Source organism: Clarias gariepinus, chromosome 22 (genome assembly GCF_024256425.1).
Source record: "Clarias gariepinus isolate MV-2021 ecotype Netherlands chromosome 22, CGAR_prim_01v2, whole genome shotgun sequence".
In the NCBI taxonomy this organism is placed as follows: domain Eukaryota; kingdom Metazoa; phylum Chordata; class Actinopteri; order Siluriformes; family Clariidae; genus Clarias; species Clarias gariepinus.
In genome coordinates this window covers 13,287,061-13,309,820 of record NC_071121.1, presented here as the reverse complement: position 1 = coordinate 13,309,820, position 22,760 = coordinate 13,287,061, and the positions used below count along the sequence as shown (strand labels likewise).

The window sequence follows — 22,760 nt, the reverse complement described above, 5'->3', positions numbered from 1 at the left end:
CATGTTTAACCATTTCTTTATTTAACACCATAACACATTTGAATAAAAGTAAATAAACATACAGTACTTCTGTGGATAAGCACACGGCCCCCTGTGTTTCTCCAATCAAAATTTCACCAGCTCATTTAGCTGGCCCTGTTTAACTGAGCAGACAGCAGATTACTTCCAACAAGGAACAAAGTAAATGCCTACACAAGTAAATATGCCCACTAATACATCTAGGTTTATTTGTCTAGAACTGGAAGAGCTGCAGTTATTTTGAAATTCAATGTGAGCAAGTCCAATACACAGTAAACCTTGTCTCAGGTGTGTACGCTCTCAGAGTCAGGGACAAGTGCAAGGTCATCGCTGCTCAGCTCTTGCCTCGGGGTGTGTACAAATGTGTTGAAAGGATTCTCCAGCGGCTCTTCCATCGATATGTAAATTAAGTATAGGACGGTAGCTGCCAAAACGAAAACCGCAATCTGCACCCACAGAGGGACCAGGCGCTGCTGAATCTCCAATCTTTCTAATGTGGAAGGACTCAGTGGAGTTTCTGGGTATTTGTACTGTACAGGACGACCTGCTGCCCCCTTTATAGACCGTCTCTTGGTGGCACTAGAGAGCAAGAAAAAAATGGATTAAAACTTCATACGATAAACAAAATCAACCGATTAAAACTACAGGATTTAATGTAATAAATGCAATTTGGACCTGTCTGGTAGAAAACATATTACTACTTTTAGAAGAAGACTTTATAAATGTGCCTTTGCCATGCTCTTCCTTCTTTAATCTCAATGTGCACACAGGTAGGAGTCAAGATCAGTGGATTAAGCAGACCAATGGTATACCGACATTTTAAAATGCATCTTGGGATTGCTCAGTATTCCAAAAAAGTTATGGAAATAATGACTTTTTGCAAATAAACACCTTAACAAGGAGGAATTGTAAAGCTACCATCAGCCATAACTTTTACTGTGACTGCCTAAACAAACAGGAGTACCCCCATGCATCATCATAAAACATCCTTAGCATTTGTTACATTAGCTAGTTAGCTACAATATAAACTTACGTTTGAGGAAAGATGCTTGCCATCAAAGATGCTCTGGCTTACCATTGCCCTGAACATTTTAGTCAGTTAGTTAAGAACCAAATCAGGGAAAGCACAAAAATGTGTAGGGCAGGGTGTTCTCCAGAACCAGGGTTAGAGTACTGACTTAAGATGACCTCCTGACCAATAAAATAAAATTTGAAGTACAGAGAAACTCACCAACATATTCTACTAGTCACTGATGGCCTTCCTAATGTAGGGTTTCATAATAATAACAAAGAATGACTGTCGCATTCTCCACCATTAATATATAGACATTTTAATATGGACAAAATGCCTAATGCATGCTCCACCATTAATATGTAGTGTTTTAGCTCTGGGTCAGAGGTAAATCAAATCTTTAATGATTCAGGGTAATTTGATTAACTGAGTTACAATTTATACGTAGCATACATTTTACTGTACTGTATATACTATCTGTCCACGTCGTATGCCTCTTTGTTCATTAAAAAGCATGTGCTCTGGAGGTCAAGGGGCAGTGGTGGCTCAGTCGGTTAAGGCTGTGGGTTACTGGGTTACTGATCGGAAGGTCGGGGGTTCGAACCCCAGCATCGCCAAGTTGCCACTGTTGAACCCTTGAGCAAGGCCCTTAACCCTATGTGCTCCAGGGGCGCTGTAAAAAACTGGCTGACCCTGCGCTCTGACCCCAGTTTCCTAATTGGGATATGCGAAAATTGAGCAATTTCCCTCTGGGATTAATAAAGTTCTAATTATAATAATAATTATTATTATTATTATTATAATGCAAGTGTCAAAGTGTGACCTGGTGGTCCCCATTAGCTGCATTATGGAACAACCAGAGAGTCAAACACTTTATTAGAAGCAGTACACCAACACTAGGTAGGGTTACCATTTTTGTTCTCATAACAGTCAGAGTTCTTTATGGCATAGTTTCCACAAGGCACAGTATCGGAAACAGACATGGATATACATTGTACAAATGGGTGATCTGATTTACTATAGCCTTTCTGACATCTTAAATATTTTGGCTAATCTCTGATGACCTCTCTCTTAACAACAAGGCATTCCTACCACACATTGAAGGTTCTCTTTAAACTGCACGAAAATTAATCAAAAACTACTAACATCATTTTTCTCCGTTGATGGTTGATGTATACACAGGGGCAGGGGTAGCTCAAAGGTCACAGTTCAAACTTAAGCACTACTTAGCCAGCCCTGTTGGGCCCTTAAGCAAACCTTAACCCTCAACTACTCAGATTTATTACTGGATGAAGGCATATAGCAAATGAATGTAAATATTACCTATGGCTTCTGGACAGTACCTGCATGATTTTATACATTATAAAATAAATGCATGAATGAGCAGCTGCACAGGTTTTCCCAATAAATTGGACAGTGAGTGCATAAACAGGTCCATATATATTTGGACACCAAAAATTTATTTTAGCCGTTCACCACAATGCACTGGAGAATAAATTAAATAGGGAATATAAAATGGTTCTGATTTTTAAGGTATTTACATCAAAATTAGGTGAGAAATAATAGAACCAGATAACTTTTTTAAAAAGGGGTCCTTTTGAAGAGACTTAAAATATTTGTATAATTTGATCAAATGTACACAATATTTAATTTTAAATACACTTGATTTCATCTCTGCAGCCATTTCCAATTCCTGTTTGTTCGTCATGCTTTTTTTTTGGCCTTAAGTTTTGCCTTCCACTTCTATGCCTTTAAATTTCTTGGGCATCAGGTCATTGCTCATGTCTTACAGTCTAAAGCACAATGCAATGGGTTTTAAATAATTAGGCTGATTCTGAGAAAACTGATCTGTTTCATCGGTCTAGAGGATGTATGGGTGTATTTAGATCATCTGGTTTAGGTCAGATCTTGAGTCAAACGCTTTGAATTTATTTTAATAAACTTCTTTCTTGATTATTGACCTTGACACCTACTTCTGGATGTTGTTTTGTCTTTGAACTTCACTTGGGAAATAATTCACTGTACTGAATTCATTACACATGCAATTGCCACACATAAAAACCAACTCTACACTTTTTATCTGATTTGAAATATTAGGAAACAACACAGAAAAGATGGGACCAAAAAATTGCTGTCATTCCTATGCCGTACACCAGATTTGGAAATACACACACACCCTTACATTAAAAAAGAAAGGCTGAGATTATTGATTAATAGTTTACAACATACTGCAATAAGTCAAATAACAGTAACATATTTCTAGACTACTGCATGTGTCTCTCTGTCTTAAAATGGAATTAAGAATCTAGGGGAAAGTACATACAGTAATTACTCTACAATTACTTCATCAACTATGCTGAAGTACAGTTTATTGACTTTTAATTACACTTGTAACAGAAATTCTGTGCAACGTGTGTGTGTGTGTGTGTGTCACAGGCAGTCCTCAACAGCAGACATCAGCTTTTAAGTCGGGCAGAGACGTTGGTAACCTAGTATTTCCTAACACATTTGAGATTTAATTTGTTTTCCACCCATCTTTATTTTGATCCCCAAAATAAAAAATAAAGTAAACTATTTTGAGCTGCAATTACAGCCATGATACTATGAGCAGGAGTGACAACTCAAAGGAATTGGCAATTGAGTAAAGTAAATAAATTGGTAAAAAAAAAAAAGTATAATTTTGCTTAAAAAAATGTATCTTAAGTATGCAGACTTTTGGGACACCCTAAAGATTATTTATTTTTGTTCCCTGTTGATTCGTTGCTGTTTTAAAGTCATACACATCATAAAGCAACTTTTGCCAAGTTTTAATTTCTACTGGCAGGACTCACCTGATTCCAGTTGGAGTAAGTGCAGTGTCTGGGAACATCTCCTTTAGAACATCAGTCACAGCTTCCTACAATGGAGGGGGGGCGGGAGGGGGGTGGTAGACAGACAAATTACATGAAGCAAGAACAATTCTAAGAACAATAACAACAGAGACATGGATAAAATTGAAAAGTGGAATCTCTTGCAAGTGGCCAACTAAGAAAAGTGAGAGAGTAAAATCTGTGTGGTTGGAAATGGTGCGCTAACCACAATGGCTTGTTCAAGAAGAATCATGTTAATGTGTTAAAAAAACTAAGGAAAAAAAGAATCTCAAAAGAGATAGATAAGCTGCGGAAAGTAAAGTACAAGACTAGCACACCAGAATGCAAGGCAAGAGCTACATCAAACAAAGGACTGAATTACAATAGCTGGTTTGATTGTGGTACTTTGCTTCTGAAGCGGTGAAAACTCGGGAGTCTGATAGAGAGATGCGTTCATTGAGCTTTTATTGAGTTGCTGGAAGTTGTAATAGACAACATGGTTTTAATAAACAGACAATTCACATTTTTACCTTGAATTGACACATGCACACAGTCTGGAATAGTTCGTAAATATTTAACAAGCTGCAATCTATAATTTTAGACTATAGTGTGTGTGTGTGTGTATGTGTGTGTCCACACACTTAATAGGATTACTAACCCGTTGTGCCCTGCTTGCCACTGGAGTATAGCTATGGCTTCTCTCTGTCTCTGCTGACTTTGGCTGAGGACTCAGCCTGTTCTCAATCTGCAGGCCATACAGATCATCATTCTCATTCACAAAAAAAAAAACTCATAAAAAAAAGCAAATAACTCAGGGCTTATAGATATTTATAAAGATCAACATATGGTGAGCAATTCTAAAAAAAAATAAATTATAAAATAAATTTACAGGTGTATATATATTTAAACAGCAGAAGAATTCAAGTCATGTAGCCAAAATACCAATAAATATCTCCTAAGGAAACAATTAGAATGAATTAAAACAATTTCAGTGTTATGTGGAGACTGCACATTCTTTAAAAAATGCTTTGTTCACCATAGCAAGACAATAAAACACACAAGCACAAAAAGGTTCTATCACTATCTAGTCACTATCTACAATTCTCTTTCTCACAGACAGACAGACAGACAGACACTCCCCTCCTCCACGAGCTGTGTGATGCTGAAGGACAGGGAGCTGTTATCGAGGCTCTCCAGTGACTCCTCTTGATTCTTGCCCTGTAATTCATATATTCACCTCAGTCACAACTATAATTAAATTGGCAAATTCTATGCTCTGTATTCACACAGCATGAGCTCAATCAACACAAGGCAACACAGTAACTGGGTACACAGAAAAAATAAAAATATTGTAACCCAAGTGAAAAAAACAAACAAAAAAAACAACACCTTGTGACTTGAGCATTATAAGGTTCCAGTTCTTGTTAAGGTGCAAAATCAGCTCAGCAAAAACAAACATTATTGTAACCTACCCAATTTCTTTAACCTGATATTAAAAGTGTAATCACAGTCCACTAACTATTGGCTTGAAAGAACAGACAGTCAACTTTCTCAACTAATGGCAATTTTTTTTTTTTTTTTACTAGATTTTGGACAAAGTGCACAGAGTGATGCCAAGGATGCAACAGCAAAGACTTCCTGGGGCAGCACAGCTCCAAAGGCCATTAGAAGGCACAGCATGAAGTAACATGTCCAAGCTTCATCTTTTATAGTAAATAAACCATTGTTCTTAAGATCAGATTTGCTGTTGTGCAAATAACACTGTTGGACAGGATTATTCCAATAAAATCTGTATAAATAAATGTTTGTGCTTACAAAGCTCCAGATAAGCAACTAACATGAATGATTATTTTTTATCTTTAATGAATGATTAGTTTATGATTAAAAACACTTCGAAGTATCATACATCTTTTAGTAGACATTTAAGGTTTTATTTGCGACAAGAGCCGTTGACTCATGAGACATCCATCTTAAGCTTGATGTTGAGAGACTAAACACAATCTTTAATGTTCTTCTGAGTTGTTTTTTGTATTCAGCCTCTTTAAACAAGCCTTAAAAAGGCAAAGATCAATGAAAATGCTCCTGTTTCTCATTTAATCACTCTCACCCTGTAGGTAATCCAAAGTCTGATGAATTACCTTCAGCCACATAATTTAAATAAATGCTAATGACACAATAATTCATAAAAGAATTTGCTACACCCTTGTACATAAAAAAAATAAAGGTGCCTAACTGTGGCCAAGTTTCTCAGCTCTGCTAAATAATTTTAAAAGTGTTTTTACTACTGCCAAGACAGTGACACGCATCACTGTAGATGGAAAGTTGCCACTGTTAAGCAGTCCCCCAAAACAGTCATGGTGCTGCAGTGGGAACCAACTTTTGCCAGCCATCTTAGAGGCAGGGTTGGGGATAAGTGGTAAAGGAGGAATGGAGCTAGTCATTGGTCAGGGCAAAAAGGGCATGTAGGGTGAATCAGAGCCTACAAGATGAGGTTTATTTGGTAGTGGCAAAGCGGTCCAAACCTTACCCATCTCTGGATTCAAATGCTACTCTGCTAATCATATAGACCATCTTGACAGAGCATTTCTTGCATAATTGTAAAACTTGGTAGATAAACTGCTCTCAATGAAGCAACTGCAATTGATGACCTCAACTGTATAGATTCTGTGAACTGAGGACTGGCAAGAAAAGCTTCAGGTACAGATGTAATATTTCAATTCCAGCTAGGTGATATTTTGATATTTTACTCTTCTGTTCTACATGCTGCCAGTAGGGCTAACACCCTACTTCCCAACTGATTAAACAATTGCCTGCAGTAATTCTCATTCTGACTGCAATGGGACCCCACTCCAAACAGGACTCCTTCTATTATTATTAGACCTCCGATATTAGGAGCCAATACTTGGATCCCAAACTCTGAGAAAAGGACAAATTTTATAGTCTATTATTTTTTGTATGGACATTGAGCTGGTGAGCTACTTCTGGAATGCCTAAAGCTCCGGCATGCCTAGCAGGATCATGTACATACATCAGATGTAGATAGTAGCCACAGTGGCCTGTTTGAAACTGATTGGCAAACATTATAAAATAAAATGTATCAAATTTAAGTGTTATAAGTGTGCCTTGCACTCTCAGTAAATCTGTGTGACCGGCTTTAGTGTCTTTTTTGGAGCTCACAATAAGATACAATAACATGCTCCATGAGGGCAAATCAACTACTCCTGGGGGCACACTGGTGTCACTGCAGTACTTTGCTAATGGCTATTACGATAGACCTGGATGCTTTTAATTTTGTTGGAAATTGTGTATGCAGGCCTCCGAATAGCTCAGTGGTAAAGTGCTTGCCCTATTATCCGGAGATCGCAAGCTCGATTCCCGGGTGATGCTGTAACCTCTCGTAGCCGGAGGCCTAGAGAGAGCTGATTGGCCAAGCTCTCTCAGAGGGGAGGGATGAGAGGTACTTAGTGCTCGGTCGCGGTTCTACAGCCAATCAGGGGCGTCTGTGAGCGCACGCAAGTGGATCCTTTTAATACTGAATACACTTGAACTTGAAATATTTTTCCAAACTTAGCAAAAAGTGACAAAGAACAAAGTAAGCAGTGGATTATTTTCCTTTAGTGCTGATACTATACCTCTTTTGCAGGAGGGAAAAAGCACTGAGGATAATTTTTGTCTTTGCTTTGATGATTCAGCCACACCTATACATGTAGAAAATTAGCAGAAAGCATATCTAAGCAATATAAATATATGAAATATCTCAAGCTACAAAGTGGTCAACATATGCACTGTAATAATAAAATTCTATCTTCAAAGTAGGCCTTTTTAAATTAAACAAAATAATTTTAATGCAATATAAAAAAAATTGTCTGGCCATAAAACATCACATACACAAACACACACCAATACACTAGCTGTAAATATGGCGGCCAATATGACCATTCCATCACGGAAGTTGTGATTTAGGTCATCAGCTGACTTCCATTTATTGTCACATAATTCTGCTGAGCTTAGACCTGACCAACTGAAGCAACTTCACATTACAACACTGCTTTTAGAGGCTTGCTTCCAGTAGACACTATGCATGATGATGCATCACTTTATGCACTTTCCTTCTTTACCTGATGCACACATCGCTTTGGAATAGGTTCTGAACTCAGCAGACCACGTGACTTTTTTTCCATTGCTCAGAAGTCCAATCTTTATGCTCCCAACATAAAAATTAAGATAATTTACTTCTTAGTCACACTGTGATTTTCCTTTTAGCAACACAATTGTGCATGTGGAAATGCTGAAAGATGTAACTTCACCAAGCATACAAGTAATATCTGATCATAATCACGCATGATTTTTTATCCACCCAGTCGACAATTTAGCACTGTCCTTCCAGATATTATTATGTTGTAAAGGTTTTAAACCAAACAATTTTAATGTTTTCTTTGCTTGATGCAGGCCAATAATTTTAGCATTCTGAGCCTTTTTGCCAGGCAGTGTGTTATGGTATCAGCCATAACATTAACAACTCCACCTGGTAAGTTATATTACATTGATTAGCAATTATATACAAGTAAACTGGTGGCAAGATCATCGGCACCTAAGGCCCATCCACGCCTGCGGGGACCAAGGGCTAACACGTTGGCCCAATCCAATAAAAAAAGCCAATGCAGCACAAACCACAAAAAATGTCAACACTGGCCACAACAGAAAAGCGCATCACAGCCTGTCTCATATGAGCCCAAGCTGGCAAAGAGTTCAAGGATGTTGATCTGGCCTCCAAACTGCCCAGATCTCAATCCAATAACGCATCCATAGTATGTACCAGACAAACAAGCCTAATCCACAAAGGCCCATTCCAAAACCCACAGCATCCAAAGGGTCCGCTGCTAACGTCCTGGTGACAGATACCAAGCACACCCCCAGAGGTCTTATATTGATTGTAATAACAGCCAATGGCATTTTAAATAAGCAATTGAACATTAAAACCTCTATCTATAAAAAGATCTAAATGAATCTGAAACTAATCATGTTAAATGGCACTCTTCCCCAATAGGAAGCTTAATACTCTCTCTGCCAAACAAGACTCACTTACAATGCACAACTACTGATTGGTCAATCATCAATTACAATTGATAATTAGTTGATTTCCTGTATATTCCAAGCAATCAATTATTAAATATGGCATTGATTTTAATCATACAACTTGTACAAGTAAATCACTAATGAAGAAAACATTTAACATGAAGAAATGATAAGCATCCTCTTTGTGGTATAATGGTAATTTACAGTACAGATGGGTTCAAAAATCCACACATTTCAACATTATAAATTTATACTAATTTTTTTAATCAGTAATGACAGCATCAGTAATAGTGTGTCTACTGACATTGCCGGCACAATTCAATTTGAGTTAAAAAATAAAGGGGCGGGGGGGGCTCTGTGTGTGTGTGTGTGTATACACACTATAAATAAATATATATATTTTTAAACAGTTAAAGATTTAGCCACAGACAGTTGACAGGACACAAAATCTTAATTGAATTCTGGAATTACCCCATAAAAAAATTTGATTTAACCAAATAGCTCTCTCTAAATTTAACTGGCCGTCCATTATATTTAGTAGACATAATTTTAGCTAAATAAAATTCTTGACAGAATTTTCAGTTAGTCAGATTAATACCAAGTAAGATAAAGTCACTACGGTACTGGTCTTTTTGCATCCTGGTGGCATAAGCATGTTTTGTTAAGCACCAAAAGGGTACATGTCCACATTTCTTTCAGCCACCTGCTCTAGACCTATTAGACTCAATTTAACTGATATAATTCTAAATAGTCCAGTCAGTCATGACAATGCTGTCATTTGTTGCTGCCCATGATCTAAAAAAAATGGGTACTAAAGATACAAGATAAAATACAAAGGTTAAAAGACTGATTTGGACAGAGAGAATGTAAGATGTTACACACCGTACTGGATCTTTCACCAAGATCAGTATGGGATACGGTCAGTGAGCCAAGTTTTGTGGGTTGTTTTAATCCTGTTTAAAACAAGTAAAAAAATAATTATTTTTTTGCAACTTATCACAGTCCCGGAACTTATAATAATAAGAATGCATACCAGACATCTCTTGTCCTCCCTCCTCGTCACTATCAGAGTATTTCCCAAAATCATGTTTATTGTTGACAGTGTGCCGTGAGTGCTGGGCCATCAACCTGTGCAGCCTCCTTTCATACAACATTCGAGTGCTAGCTACCTCAACAAAGACACAGACACACACTTTTTAGTATTTACTGTATGTCAGGATCCATACTGTATGTGTAATATGATTCACCAACATAGACAGTTGGACTGGTAACTACTCTGCATGTCTAAATGTATGGCCTATGTATGGAAAATCATTAGAGTACATTTTATCAAAAGGTTGAAATAAATATTTTTATCTTATATACCATTTGTAATACCTTATAGCATTCGCATTTGTCATTACAGTTGTGCTGAAAATCACTTCATTGATTAATTCAGTGACGTGTTGCGTTGTTTTTTTTTTCATTAGCATTTTTATGACCATTGAAACATTTTTTCAGAAACTTGCATTTTGCATTTACAGTACATGACAAATTCAATTGGTATTTCCTGAGCTTTACTAACTCAAAAGAAAATGTTAAAAGTCAGTAAAAATTACTCCATTATTGATGTGCAGTTAAAAATCAGTAATTTATTACAGCTCTGTTTAAGCTATTTAAAATAATTTTCAAATGATATTTAGTGAAAACATTCACATTAGAGCATCAAAACATACTGACCCACAATCGGTCCAGGTTTGACTCCATATTGGAGCAGTTTGCATCTTAACTGATCATCAGTCAGTGAGCTCAGGTCCACCATGTCTGAATGCTTTCTTCTCGCCTCCTTCTCTTCCTGTAGAGTCACACACACAATATTGACCAGGATACTTCATACATTTAAGCTGCCTAAACAAGCGAAATACCCTAAAGTAGAACTAAATGATACAACAATTATGACAAAAAGAATGAACATCCATTTTTAACTCAATATTTTTGCAAGTTGTTTAAAAAGTCACAGACCATACAGTAAGCCCTGTAGTTGTGTAACTAGTCGAAAGATTTAAAATTTGGTTTTTCAGAGCAGCAGTAGAGTGTTCAAAATCATGAAATCCAACACCCAAGAAGTTTCTGAAGAATGACTGAGATTCCCCAGCCTTTTTGGTCTCCCTGCCACACGTGCATGTGCACACAGACACACAGGAAGGGATTGATATAACATGCTGTGGCTGGTGTATGTATAACAGACAGCTGCAGCAACCTTCAGAACGCATATAAAAACTAAAATGGAAACACTCTCCATTTTGTTAGCCAGTAGAGGTGCAGCAGATTACAAAACGTACGGTTCAGATAATATTCTTTTTCCCACAAATCTCATCTCTCATATTTTGGATTAGCAAATAAATAAATAAATAAATAAATAAATAAATATGAAACTTAAAGCAAGAAACCATTGCCCACGATGTTAAAAAAAATTTAAAAAAAAGAAAGAAAGAAAGAAAAAATGTCATGATAGGCATGATTATTTATAATTACTGGACACAGGGTATTTTTCATTCACTATTATTAATAAAAACATAATAAAACTTGCATTTTGTTTTATTTGTTACAAGGGTGAAAAAATTAATCTGCCATTAATTCAATTATTAATTCTTTTTTAAAACTATTATCCTGTTTGTCTGTTAACTTAACTGAATAGGTTAGAAATGTCAGTGAAGCACCCCCCCCCCCCCCCCACAAAAAAAATAATAATAATAATAATAATAATGCTCATGTAAATAATGAGGAATTGATTATGTTTGTTCAATTAATCTGTCCATGTGTGATCATTTTTGCCAGTAAACACTCAGACAGGAAACACAATGCAAACAAATGTCCTCCTCAGTAGGAGTAAGGTTAATATGAACTCACATGTCCTGTTTGGAATAGCTCCTCTTCATCACTAGAGAAATCAGCACTGTTTTTATTCCCCACACGCTTCATATAGACCTCGAGATAAACCTTTTTCTCACTCTCTGCAGGCGGTAACTCCACACTACGGGGAATTAATTCCGACTTAAGGCGCCGTTTAGAAAACTGAGCGGCGTTTTTCAACACCGGCATGGGCGCGTTTAAAAACTATTTAACCGTAAATACTAACACATATATAAGTTACACTCCGTCTCTTTCTCTCTGTGGTGCAGGAGGACTGAGCTTGCTGCCCTTTTTAAACCAGTGGTAACCAAATAACTCCAAGTAAATCCATACTGAAAGTTCATACGGCTCGCCCGCAGACATGCCCTAGTGTGTGTGTGTGTGTGTGTGTTAAGAACAGGTGGACTGAGGCGCTCTTCCTAGGCGTTGTGACCCACACTATCCTTCCTTACTATTTTTAGCTTAGCTAACAAGTCATAAGCTATGTCTCGTCTCGCCTCTTAGTTAGACATGGCAATATATTTTATATTTTTAAACAAAATACACCCCAGAGCCGCTTTCACATGAACTCACCTCAGGTTTTGGTATGAACTCCTCGTAAAGGGCAGAGACGCGGCACCTGCAGAAAAGCTAATTTGCAATGACGTAGATCTCTGTGCTTAGGTTCGTTTTTAATTATTGTTCCCGTGAGCGTATAATTACTTCAAAATTAAGAATTCTAAGCCCAAATATTGTTAGTCTAACTCAGACAAATGTTTGTCTTTGTACGTTTATCTCTATATATTATCCAAAGGGATTAAAGGGTGTAAATACAGTCAACAAATATGTTTTGTTTGTTTTTGTTTGTTTGTCTGACATTTGGCCTCTGTACAATATCACAATATTTAAAATGAACCCTTACGATTTGAGTGAAGTCAAGGCTTTCAACTTTAATTCAATAGGTTTGACAAAAGTGTGCCATTAACCATTCAGGAATCAACTATTTGGCTGACGTCGCAGTTGCAGGGCCAGTTGTAGCCTGTTCCCTCATTACTCCATGGCTAATCAATCAGATAAAAGATCTGGAGGTAGTTCTGAGTGTCACATTTGCATTTGGCAGCTGTTTACTCAACCTCTCAGCATGAGGTCCAATGTATCATTAGATTGGGGGGAAAACACACAACAAAATGATCAGAGAGATAAGAAAAGCATTGGGAGGGGACAATACAATAGTTTGGGAGCTTTATAGAAAGGAGAAATTAAGATCTGGAAGACAATGGAAAACAGCCAAAATCCTGTCCATGGTAAAGAAGAACCCTTTCACAACATCTGGCCAAGTCTAGAAAATTCTTGAGTAGGTAGGTGTATCATAGTCAAAGTCTACAGTCTAGAGACAGCTTTATGAAGTAAAAAACAGACACTTCACATCCATGAGCAAGCCACTGGTAATGCTTACAAAACTTAAGGGTCCGATTAGACTTTTCCAGATTCTTTGGACTGAAGAAACCAAAATGTACTCATACCAGAGAAGAAAGAAATGGAGAAAGAAAGAGAGGGCTTATGATCCATCCCACATCATTTGTCTAGTGTTTATTAATGACTTGACTGCTGATAAAAGCAGCAGAATGAAGTCTGAAGTGTATAGGGCTACTGTATAATCCCTGCTCAAATTCAGCATAATGCAGTCTTTTGATGACTGGATCTTGTTTGTTGTTGTTGCAGTCAAAACCTGGAGCACATGGCGGAGGAATTTGTAAAAAAAAAAAAAAAAAAAATCCCGAACAGTGTGCAATGTTGCTGAGAAATAATGAATATTGAAAACTTAGTTTTTTAATACAAGTACTGACTGAAACAATCTGTGCAATCCAGATAAATTTGTTATTCAGAAGAGCAAGGAAGACTGAATACTTTTGCACACCACCACACAGCATGTATAATTTTGTGTTTGCATTTATATTGAACAAAATTGGACAGAAAGGTTGAGATATTTAAAACTGGTTTGGGCAAGCAGAGCTGGTTTGTGTCCAGAACCGATTCAAAACAGAAGCTTAACAATTGCAGTGTTACATAGAGAAGTGAAAGGTTTGCCTTTCATTCTTATTCTTCACAAACTCCAGGCATTGAATTCCATGTGGACTAAGCTGCATTTTTTGGTTATTCATCAGGCTTATATCTTCCTGATGCATTGCCGTGCCCAGCTCTGAGCAAAAGGATTATCCTGTACTACAAGACATTTTAATGGGCTCCAACAGTCCAGAGAGATCTGCCAGCATGGAACGTGCTGAGCATTACAACTGCACCCGTTCTCCCTCATGTCGCCAGGGAGTGGAGGCGCAGATGCCCCATGCTCCTCTTCTGTGGTGCTTCCCAAATATATCATACTTATGCTCATTCTGGAAATGCAGCGTTTCTCCTGTTGACCGGATTAGAGAGCCACTGTGACGCTCATCAGCATGCATTGCCTGTGCATGTTTTCTCCCTTTTCACGGTTTATTTATTCTCTTACTGAATGGATGAATTCATCCTCCTAGGAAACCATGATGCCAAATAGGGTAAACTTGAATGTGCTTCCTTTCTAGCTAAATGCAGAAGCAAGTGCAATGCAAAAGAACTGTTAAATTGCTGATGGAAAAAAATTACATTCAAAGAAGTTAACAACAAAAAAGTTTCCAAAACTGGTCAAGGCCATGTACATGACAAAGCTCTGAGCAAAAAGTACTGTCACTGGTTTAAGACATGATTAGTGTGCAGGCCTACACCTTTAGTAGAATAAAAAGCACAGCACAGTTCAAGAAATTCCTGCTAAAACACACTGCTGGTAACACAGTCCACACAAAATACCTTGATATAATAATACAGTGCATTATTGTTATGGTATTCTGGCATAATTGTGCAAAAGATTAAGAATCCCCCTAAGATGTTTATCTAAAATATCTTCTGCATTTTTTGTCAGGATAGAAATGTGCAAAGTTTAGATTTTATCTTTGTTCCAAAAACAAATTACATGTTACAAAGATTTTTTTTATGCCTAGTGGACATAAAAAGTCAAAATAATGTCAGATCTTTGCGAGTGTAGGTGATACAGCACCCTACAAAAATTTGTGCATTAGTGCACCCTCTTGCTGATCATACTGCATTGTTTGGATAAGTGTCTCCCATATTTACACATCTTGATTTGGCAAATGTATGCGGCTCATCCCTGAAAAATGCTCCAGATATATTAAATTGCAAGGAAATCTTCTGTGCACAGCCCTTGTCACATTATTCCACATACTTTTGATATTTACTTTTAAGATTTAGATCTGGGATCTAACTAGGCCGTTCTAAAACATTTATCTTTACCTTTTAAAGGCAGTTCTTTGTTAAATTGGATTTGTGTCTTTGTTTGTTATCATGCTTTTTTCATCTTCATCTTTCTAGCAGAGGCCTGCAGGTTTTATGCCAAAATAACTTGGTATTTGAAGCTATCATTGACTCCCTGTATCTTTACCAGAGCCCCAGCTGCAGCATGCTCTCTGGGTTGTTCTCAAGGAGCAACCCCCAGTCTGAATAGTGAGTCCAACATGAAAGTGCCAAAATAAGTTTCCTTGAGTGACCACTAGGAGCTGGATCCAAAAGTGAGTCAATCCCAATGGAAATCCATGTTAAAATGTCCAAACCCAATTAAAAAAATAAATAAATGAGGTGAATTTTGATGTAACCCTTCAGTTAAATTTATATCATATCATAAACTCATGAATAATTAGGAATGTGACTTAACTGAGTGTCTGCTATGCATTACTTTAGCTAGCTGAAACCATAGTGATTTAAGTTAGCACAAGAAATGCAGGAGCTGATTTATGACATGTATGGTGTGGATGAATGAGTGCAATCAAAGGAAGCATAGAAATGAACGTTAGACACCTTAGCATTTTAGCCAAGCTAGCTAGCTTGTGCCTACTGACATAATAAGGCAAGATCCATATAATATCCAGGTTCTGTTTGTTCTGCCTATTTGCCAATTTTGGATTACCTGTATATATAATATACAATATAGCGACAAACAGAGCTCCCACAATTAAGCTTCAAAACCACTCTTCAGAAAACAAGTGATGGCACAGAGGGTTTTCAAGTTCTTAGACCATCTCTGATTGTTCTCTGGGATGATGTTCTTAAACATGTTTTTAGAATTACACTTAAATATTCAGCCTTGGTTTCACCAGCTCATGATTCATTGCCACTTGGTTTGGGGGATTTAGGCTTGCTTGTATGTTGTTTTTTCATGACAGGTGTCTAGTACCTCACAGCCCAGATATATCAAGAATATGAAAGATTACTCTAGCATTTATGAGTACTCACTCACTCATTGTCTAAACCACTTTATCCTACATTGTTGTAGAGGGCCTGGAGCCTATCCCAGGACACTTGGCGAGTAAACCCTGGACGAGGTCCCAATAGATTGCAGGCCACACATATATTCTGTACATACACATTCACTTATATACTACAGGCAATTTGGGAATGCCAGTAAGCCTAACCTGCATGTCTTTGGACTGTGGGAGGAAACCAGAGTACCCGGAGGCAACCCACATATTCACACACAAGCAGTGGGTGATATGTAATAGCCTATGTCTCACATTTAACATCATCTGACTGAGAGCCAAAGCCTATTAAAATTCCAGCACATTATGCTTTAAAATCCTAATATTCGACTTCCCTTAAAATAATAACAATGCACAACTGTTCCTGAAAGGGATTGTTGCAGTTCTAAGAGCAAAAGATTAAGATGTTTCATTCATATTTGTTTTATATAATTTCTTTACATTTGCCTTAGTATAGTATAGTCACTGTATAGTAAAAGCAAATCTCACCACCAGTAATTAAACTCTGTACAATATTGTGATACTTTTCTGACTTACTTTATTGTGATACAGAAAGCTATGAATAATTCATTTGAGTTTGGTTTTTCTCTAGCTGATTTGCCACTCTGTATCAAATGGCTTTGAACCCTACATGACATTATTAAAAGAATCACATAGGAATAGAAAGCCATAAAGCACAGGAGTGATTTATGCAGCATTTCATTGAACAACAACAATAAATCAAAATGGCAATAAGTTGTTCTGCTTTGAGCATCTTACTGCACTGCTTTATCAGCAAGCACATACAGTATAAACCACTTGAGCCAAGTTGCAGGCAACTCGGAAGATTAAAAAACTCATACGAATATGAATAATTAAACAGAAGAATGAAAATTATTCAACTTTCTTTCTGTGCTGGAAGGTTTGAAGTGTTTGTGTCTGATTATTCTTTTTAGAATAACTCCACAGAGAGGGTTGACTCTTTTTTTTTTTTTTTAATCACTCCAAGCCACCTCTGAGCTGCTCTTACAGCTTCAGTACTGAGATCTGACTGAAAGTCACTGGGTCCCACAGGCCATTCAAAACACTCTTTGATGCAACATGGTGCCCAAGCCAAAGGATAAAAGGTACAGTGCTAATCGAAAGGTTTTTTTTTTCTTTCTTGCAGTTGCTATGGGCTTGTGAAAGCTATGGGGATTACACAAACATTCGTTTTCAATTCAACTCTATAGCTTTCTTTAGCTTTCTTTTCTGGTTCAGACAAAAGACTTTGAAAATGACTTCACTGATCGTTGCTGCTGCCAGTGCAGCTCAACAGATTCACATAATCAGCCTTGTGCTAACAGTTAAAAGCAAACTTGTGGTTTGTTGTGATTGATTACCATGAAAAAAAAAACCTTTTGATTTTGTTTAAATTACATCACAGGATTTGTAAATAAGAACCATCTTTTTAAGAATTCATTATAAAATGTTTTACTGCACTTAATGCAGTACTTGCAGCGTCGATACAGTGTGATGTGTAATTTAATGTCACACACACACTATACAAATGTGAAGTTGGCAGAATGTACCAAACCTATTACACTATTTTTTATGGTTGTCATGCAGTCATTTTTTTCTTACCAATCCAACTGCTACAGTAGGTTAAAATAGGCTTAACAGTCAAAAGACATAAGTATTTACAGCTTGTAATGCTACAGTATGTTAGACTCTGTGCTCACTTTTATCATTTATGTCTTCAGTTGATATTTGATACATTCCTGTGTTATTTTATTAATAAAAAAAAATAGATTTATTATAATTCCTGTAGCAAAAAAAGATTTTTTTTTTGTATAAGCAAAGTATATATTGAGTTGAATTAGCTTTAAAATGAGACTACTGTGAGGAACATTTTGAGTTCAACTTTGCTTGGTTTCTAAATTATATAACAGAACATTCACACTGATATGATGCTAAAACATTCTTTTACAAAACTCTTGTAACTTCACTTTTACAAGAGAATCCTGTCTAAAAATATAAAAGAAGCTTAAAACATAGGTCAAGTAGGAAAGCAGAAGATCAAGTAGGATAAGCAGATAAAGAGAGGAACCACAAAACACTGTTAGGATATGTAAGTACTGATAATGAGAAGTAAAAAAACAGTAGCCACTTAAAGAACAAATGCAATAATTTAATATAACTGCCCACTTATATGCAATGCATGTAACTGTCCAATGTGATCAAGAGCACAACACCCTAAAGGTTTGGATACATGATGTATCCAAACCTTTAGGTTGTTGTGCGGTATTCTGCAGTTTATTTTATGTTTTTTGTTTTGTTAATGCTAGAGACTGTCAGCCTCACAATGATCAGTCACTGAGGTCACATTTTCCCCCATTCTGATGTTGGAGGTGAATTGACTAAAGCTCTTGATCACATGTTTGGCTGATTGGACAGTTACATGCTTCGAGGCTGGGCTTCAGCAGCAAAATAACAAGTTCCACTCCAGTCAGCCAGGGTCATTGATCTGAGGCTACAATAAACATATTATTACAGAAATTGCAAAAATGAAGAATGGAGAAACTTGCCTGTTCTTATTCTGGTTCTTATTATGCCAGGGTCAAAGCACCTGGAATCATCTACTTTCCTGATTATGACAGTGATGTAAAAGTGGCCAGTAAGGGTATATCTTGTGGGAAATACATGTTATTCAGTATTTCAACAAGTACGGCAGAGCAGAACACGCAGACCATTTACGTGCATACACCGTTTTAAAGGCAGTATGCTGAAGAAATTTAAACATTAGGTTTATTGTTCTTTTCTTGTCAGAGCGCTGAAAAATCCAGCGTTTGCAGAAAAATAAATGTAATTATTTTGAATCAGTAACTTGATTGAAGTTGGTCTAACATGGACATTTAAAAAAGAGAGAGAGAAATAATGTTTTCCTTTGCTCAATTTAAGAAATTCTTGCAGTCTGTAGGGTATAATAATAATAATAATTATAATTATAATATATTTTATGTATAAGCACCTTGCAAGCACCCAATGCAATGATCAGCAGATGTTTCATGTTATTTGCAGATCTGTGTTATGTAACTGATAAAGACCAGACCAAAGACTGATTTATAGCAAAGTAAGTAAAAAACAAAATCTTTTTGTAAAGTAGCAAACATCAAGGTCTTTTCTAAATTCATGTCTTTAAAGGGTTTAGAAGTTGGACACTGTTTTAAAGATCCTTTGTGTTGTTTATTCAAAATCAAAGCATGACATGCAAAATTAGAATTCTAAACATAAATAATGGTAAACATTAATGTTTCATTTGGTGACAGTAGACTATAGCCATAAAAGCACATTGTTAGTTTGCGATCACTGTTTTTAAACAAACGAATTCCAGTAAACAAATTGATCAGAAGATTTTTGATTAACAGCAGCTTTGACAGTAATGCCAGTCAAATCAGTTTTATAGGATTTAAGACAGTTTCCAATCATTTCAAACCCTACCGTCCTTATTGAGCATGTTAAGTCTTGAAGTCCATAACAGAACAATTAGAAGAAGACTGAACAAGTGCGATTTGCTTGGAAAAGTTGCCAGGAGAATCCTCTTCTGTTTAAAAGAACATTTATAAAGTATAAAATTGCCTAATAGGTTGCATTTGCCTAATATTAAGAACTGCTAAGATATGATAGAATTAAAAGAGGGGGTACTAACTTTTCAACTTGACTGTATACGCTTAAAAAATTAATTCATAAAAAAATGCATAGTCAATGAAACGATGAAGCTTTCTATAGGGAGGCTGTTTACCATTAAAGAAGAAGAGTCATTGACATTTTCCATACAACCATAAATTAATAATTTAAATATAGTATTTGTATATATATATAATATATATATTTTAACACTACTGGAAAAAGTCAAATTAAGTGTGCTAATGGATCCCACCATATCGCATCAACCTTTATTGATGGAGATTATTTTTCTCCAACAACACACCCGTTGTGTTTTTCAATAATGAAAATGTATTATGTCTCACATAGAACCAGCTAAATGTTTTATTCAAATTGATGGCAGTCAAAATGAAGGTAAATCTATGGTCAGTGGTCACCAATCCAACAATAAATAAGGAAAAAATTCATCCTGGTTATGATCTCTATAATTATGTGAAAATGCTTTCTGGGTTTTCTTACAGTTTTTGAAAGTCATTAATAATAAGATTATAAAAGTGTTTGGCTAAAATAGATCTACGTCAAATTGCAGCTCCTGAAATTGGTGCATAACCAATTTTCAAAAAATCCATAGTACTTTCAAAAAGTTTTTTTTTTATTTTGTGTTAATCCATAAATACAATACATTGTCTATTTTGAATGAATCTTTAGCCATTTACACTTACATGCTTGTCTAACTGTTAACAGTTGTCATATACTAAGAAATTAAATTAATTATACATAAATTCATATAAATAGGCTTCATTAAAAAGTTACATGGTTGCAGACTAATATAGAAATAGAAAGCCAGATAAAAACAACACACTTACCTGCATTTCCTCATCTTCTGTGTGTGATCATATGTGACACTGCCAGAGAGAATAAAACTGTTATATTTCAAAATATGTCCAGATATGCCCATGGTGCAATTCTTAATAATTATTCACGTATACATTTATAGATTTCTTTTTTTTTTACCTCATAGCGTGCAGCATGGCTCGGTTAGTGGAATGTAAAAAGAGGAGTTTAAACTTTCCTTAAGAGCATAATAAAGGAAAAGAGAGGGTGAGATTGGGCCCCAGCTTCAAGCGTCCTTCTTGTTTTCGTCAATGAGCCCTTGTGCTTTAGCTTTGGCTGTTTGCCCCTGCCTCTTAGATGGAAAGAATACAGACGGAGACGGGAGTGCTTTTATATGCCCCACCATCCCCCCCACCTCTGTCTTAAACTTCAACCAATATTTGAGCTGCACAGCCATCAGGTGCTAAGGTTTTATAGTCCAATTTTACAGTTTTCTGACCGTCACTAACATGGAAAGAAAGAAAACTTTAACATCCTTTAACCTTTAATATCCTTTAACATATAAACAATTCGTGACGTACCGCCAAAACTGACTTCCATATGGCATCACAGAGAGGAAAAGTACTGTACGTGATGTCAGGATTGGATAAGGGATTCTCCCTCTCTCTGTGCAGCCTTTACCTTTCTTCAGTGGCCTGTTCCTTGGTATCATTTCTTTAGCCCAGTAAATAGATTGTGAAGGGCAGCAGGTGCTTTTCCATCCTCAGAGCCACATTCCTTTCCTTCTGTGTGCTTCTCTTCTTTCAGCCTCTTGCCCAGTACCACTCTTCTGTTTTTTTTTTTTCTTCTTTCTTTTTTTCCAGTTCTTTCTCAAATGCTTCTCTACAGAAATTCTCCAGAGCCCTCTAGGACACCCTGTAGCATTACTGGATTAAAAGAAAGAGAGAGAGAGAGAGAGAGAGAGAGAGAGAAAGAGAGAGATTGCAAAGAATTTAAGTTGTAAAAAATTCCACAGTGAGTCATCTTCAGGACTGTCGGCTACTAACAGGAGGGAGAAAGAAATGAAAGTAAAGAGTGAAAGACTACAGACAGAGGGATTATTTGGCTCCCTCCATTCTCCTCTGCATCCCTTCACTGCTCCTGCTTTATCCTCACAGCTTTCACTGCATCAGTACACACACACACACACACACACACACTTGTCCTTGCCCCCCTCTCTCTTGCTCTCTCTCTCTCTCTCTGTCAAATAGACACACCAGCTTAGTTCATTACTATGCACCAGCTTATACTGGTACCCGCGAGAGAGAAAGAGAGAGAGAGAGCACAGAAAAGAGACATTTACATTTTTTTTACATTCCAGTGTTTGTGACCATTTGGTAGAAGAAATATCCACCTCTTACATTGCAATGATTAAAATCAATCAAGAGATGTATTCTTTCCTGTTGCTCAAAAATATCTGACAAACATTAACACAAACAAAAGATTTTATGATGCAATACGTTGCAATTGTTCCCCCTTCTGTGTTAGGTGGTATACGACACATTGGCAGTGTCCTGCCACCCAAACATTTAGTAAAAGCCTGAGTTGTCCCATATTTATTATTCCATCTTCCACAGAAACATGTCACAACCCACTGGATACAGCCAAGCAGAAAAATCTGATCGTCTCATACTCTGTTGCCTATTCTCACCATCTCGGGCTGTCTGCTGTACTCAACAAGTAACGGTAGTGTGGCAGTTAAGGCGAGACACTACTGTAACTGGGGTTAGTCCACCTTCACACTGCTAACAGCCTTCACACTAACGCGCTTCAACTTCACACTTCAGCAGCTAGCAGCTGCCTCAGGCTCCCTCATACCTCCAGGCTCTCTTCTGGGAATAGCAGAAAAAAACATTATATATAAATTGGTTTGGCAAATTTGGCTGATGGGATTTTTTTTCATAATAATTTGTAATATTCAAATTGGTTGAAATGCACATTTGTAATGATTAATTTTATTTGGGGAGTTTATAGTTGGCAATGCACAATAAACAGTAAAGGCAAAGTTCCTGTATGATAGGCTGCTGTTCCCTACAATTGATTGTAAAAGCTATAGATCAATTCAATTCAATTCAA

General features: G+C 36.8%; 1 protein-coding gene across 6 annotated transcripts; it reads right to left on the bottom strand.

The window, feature by feature from the left end:
• Positions 1–21,565, bottom strand: lemd1 (LEM domain containing 1). 6 transcript variants are annotated; one of them, XM_053483427.1, is made up of 12 exons: positions 21,227–21,565; positions 20,826–20,883; positions 20,678–20,716; positions 10,675–10,789; positions 9,989–10,120; positions 9,838–9,908; positions 7,512–7,577; positions 5,002–5,097; positions 4,538–4,624; positions 4,262–4,354; positions 3,862–3,926; positions 1–597 (listed from the first exon to the last, which is right to left on the bottom strand). In XM_053483427.1, the coding sequence occupies exons 3-12, from the start codon at positions 20,681–20,683 to the stop codon at positions 303–305; spliced, it is 1,026 nt and encodes a 341-aa protein (XP_053339402.1). In that variant the 5' UTR covers positions 20,684–20,716; positions 20,826–20,883; positions 21,227–21,565; the 3' UTR covers positions 1–302. The 6 variants fall into 6 exon arrangements, with proteins under 6 accessions (XP_053339402.1, XP_053339403.1, XP_053339398.1 ...); XM_053483428.1 differs by having other exon boundaries at positions 21,327–21,565; XM_053483423.1 differs by lacking the exons at positions 20,678–20,716; positions 20,826–20,883; positions 21,227–21,565 and adding an exon at positions 11,845–12,226.
• Between the last annotated feature and the right edge of the window lie 1,195 nt (positions 21,566–22,760).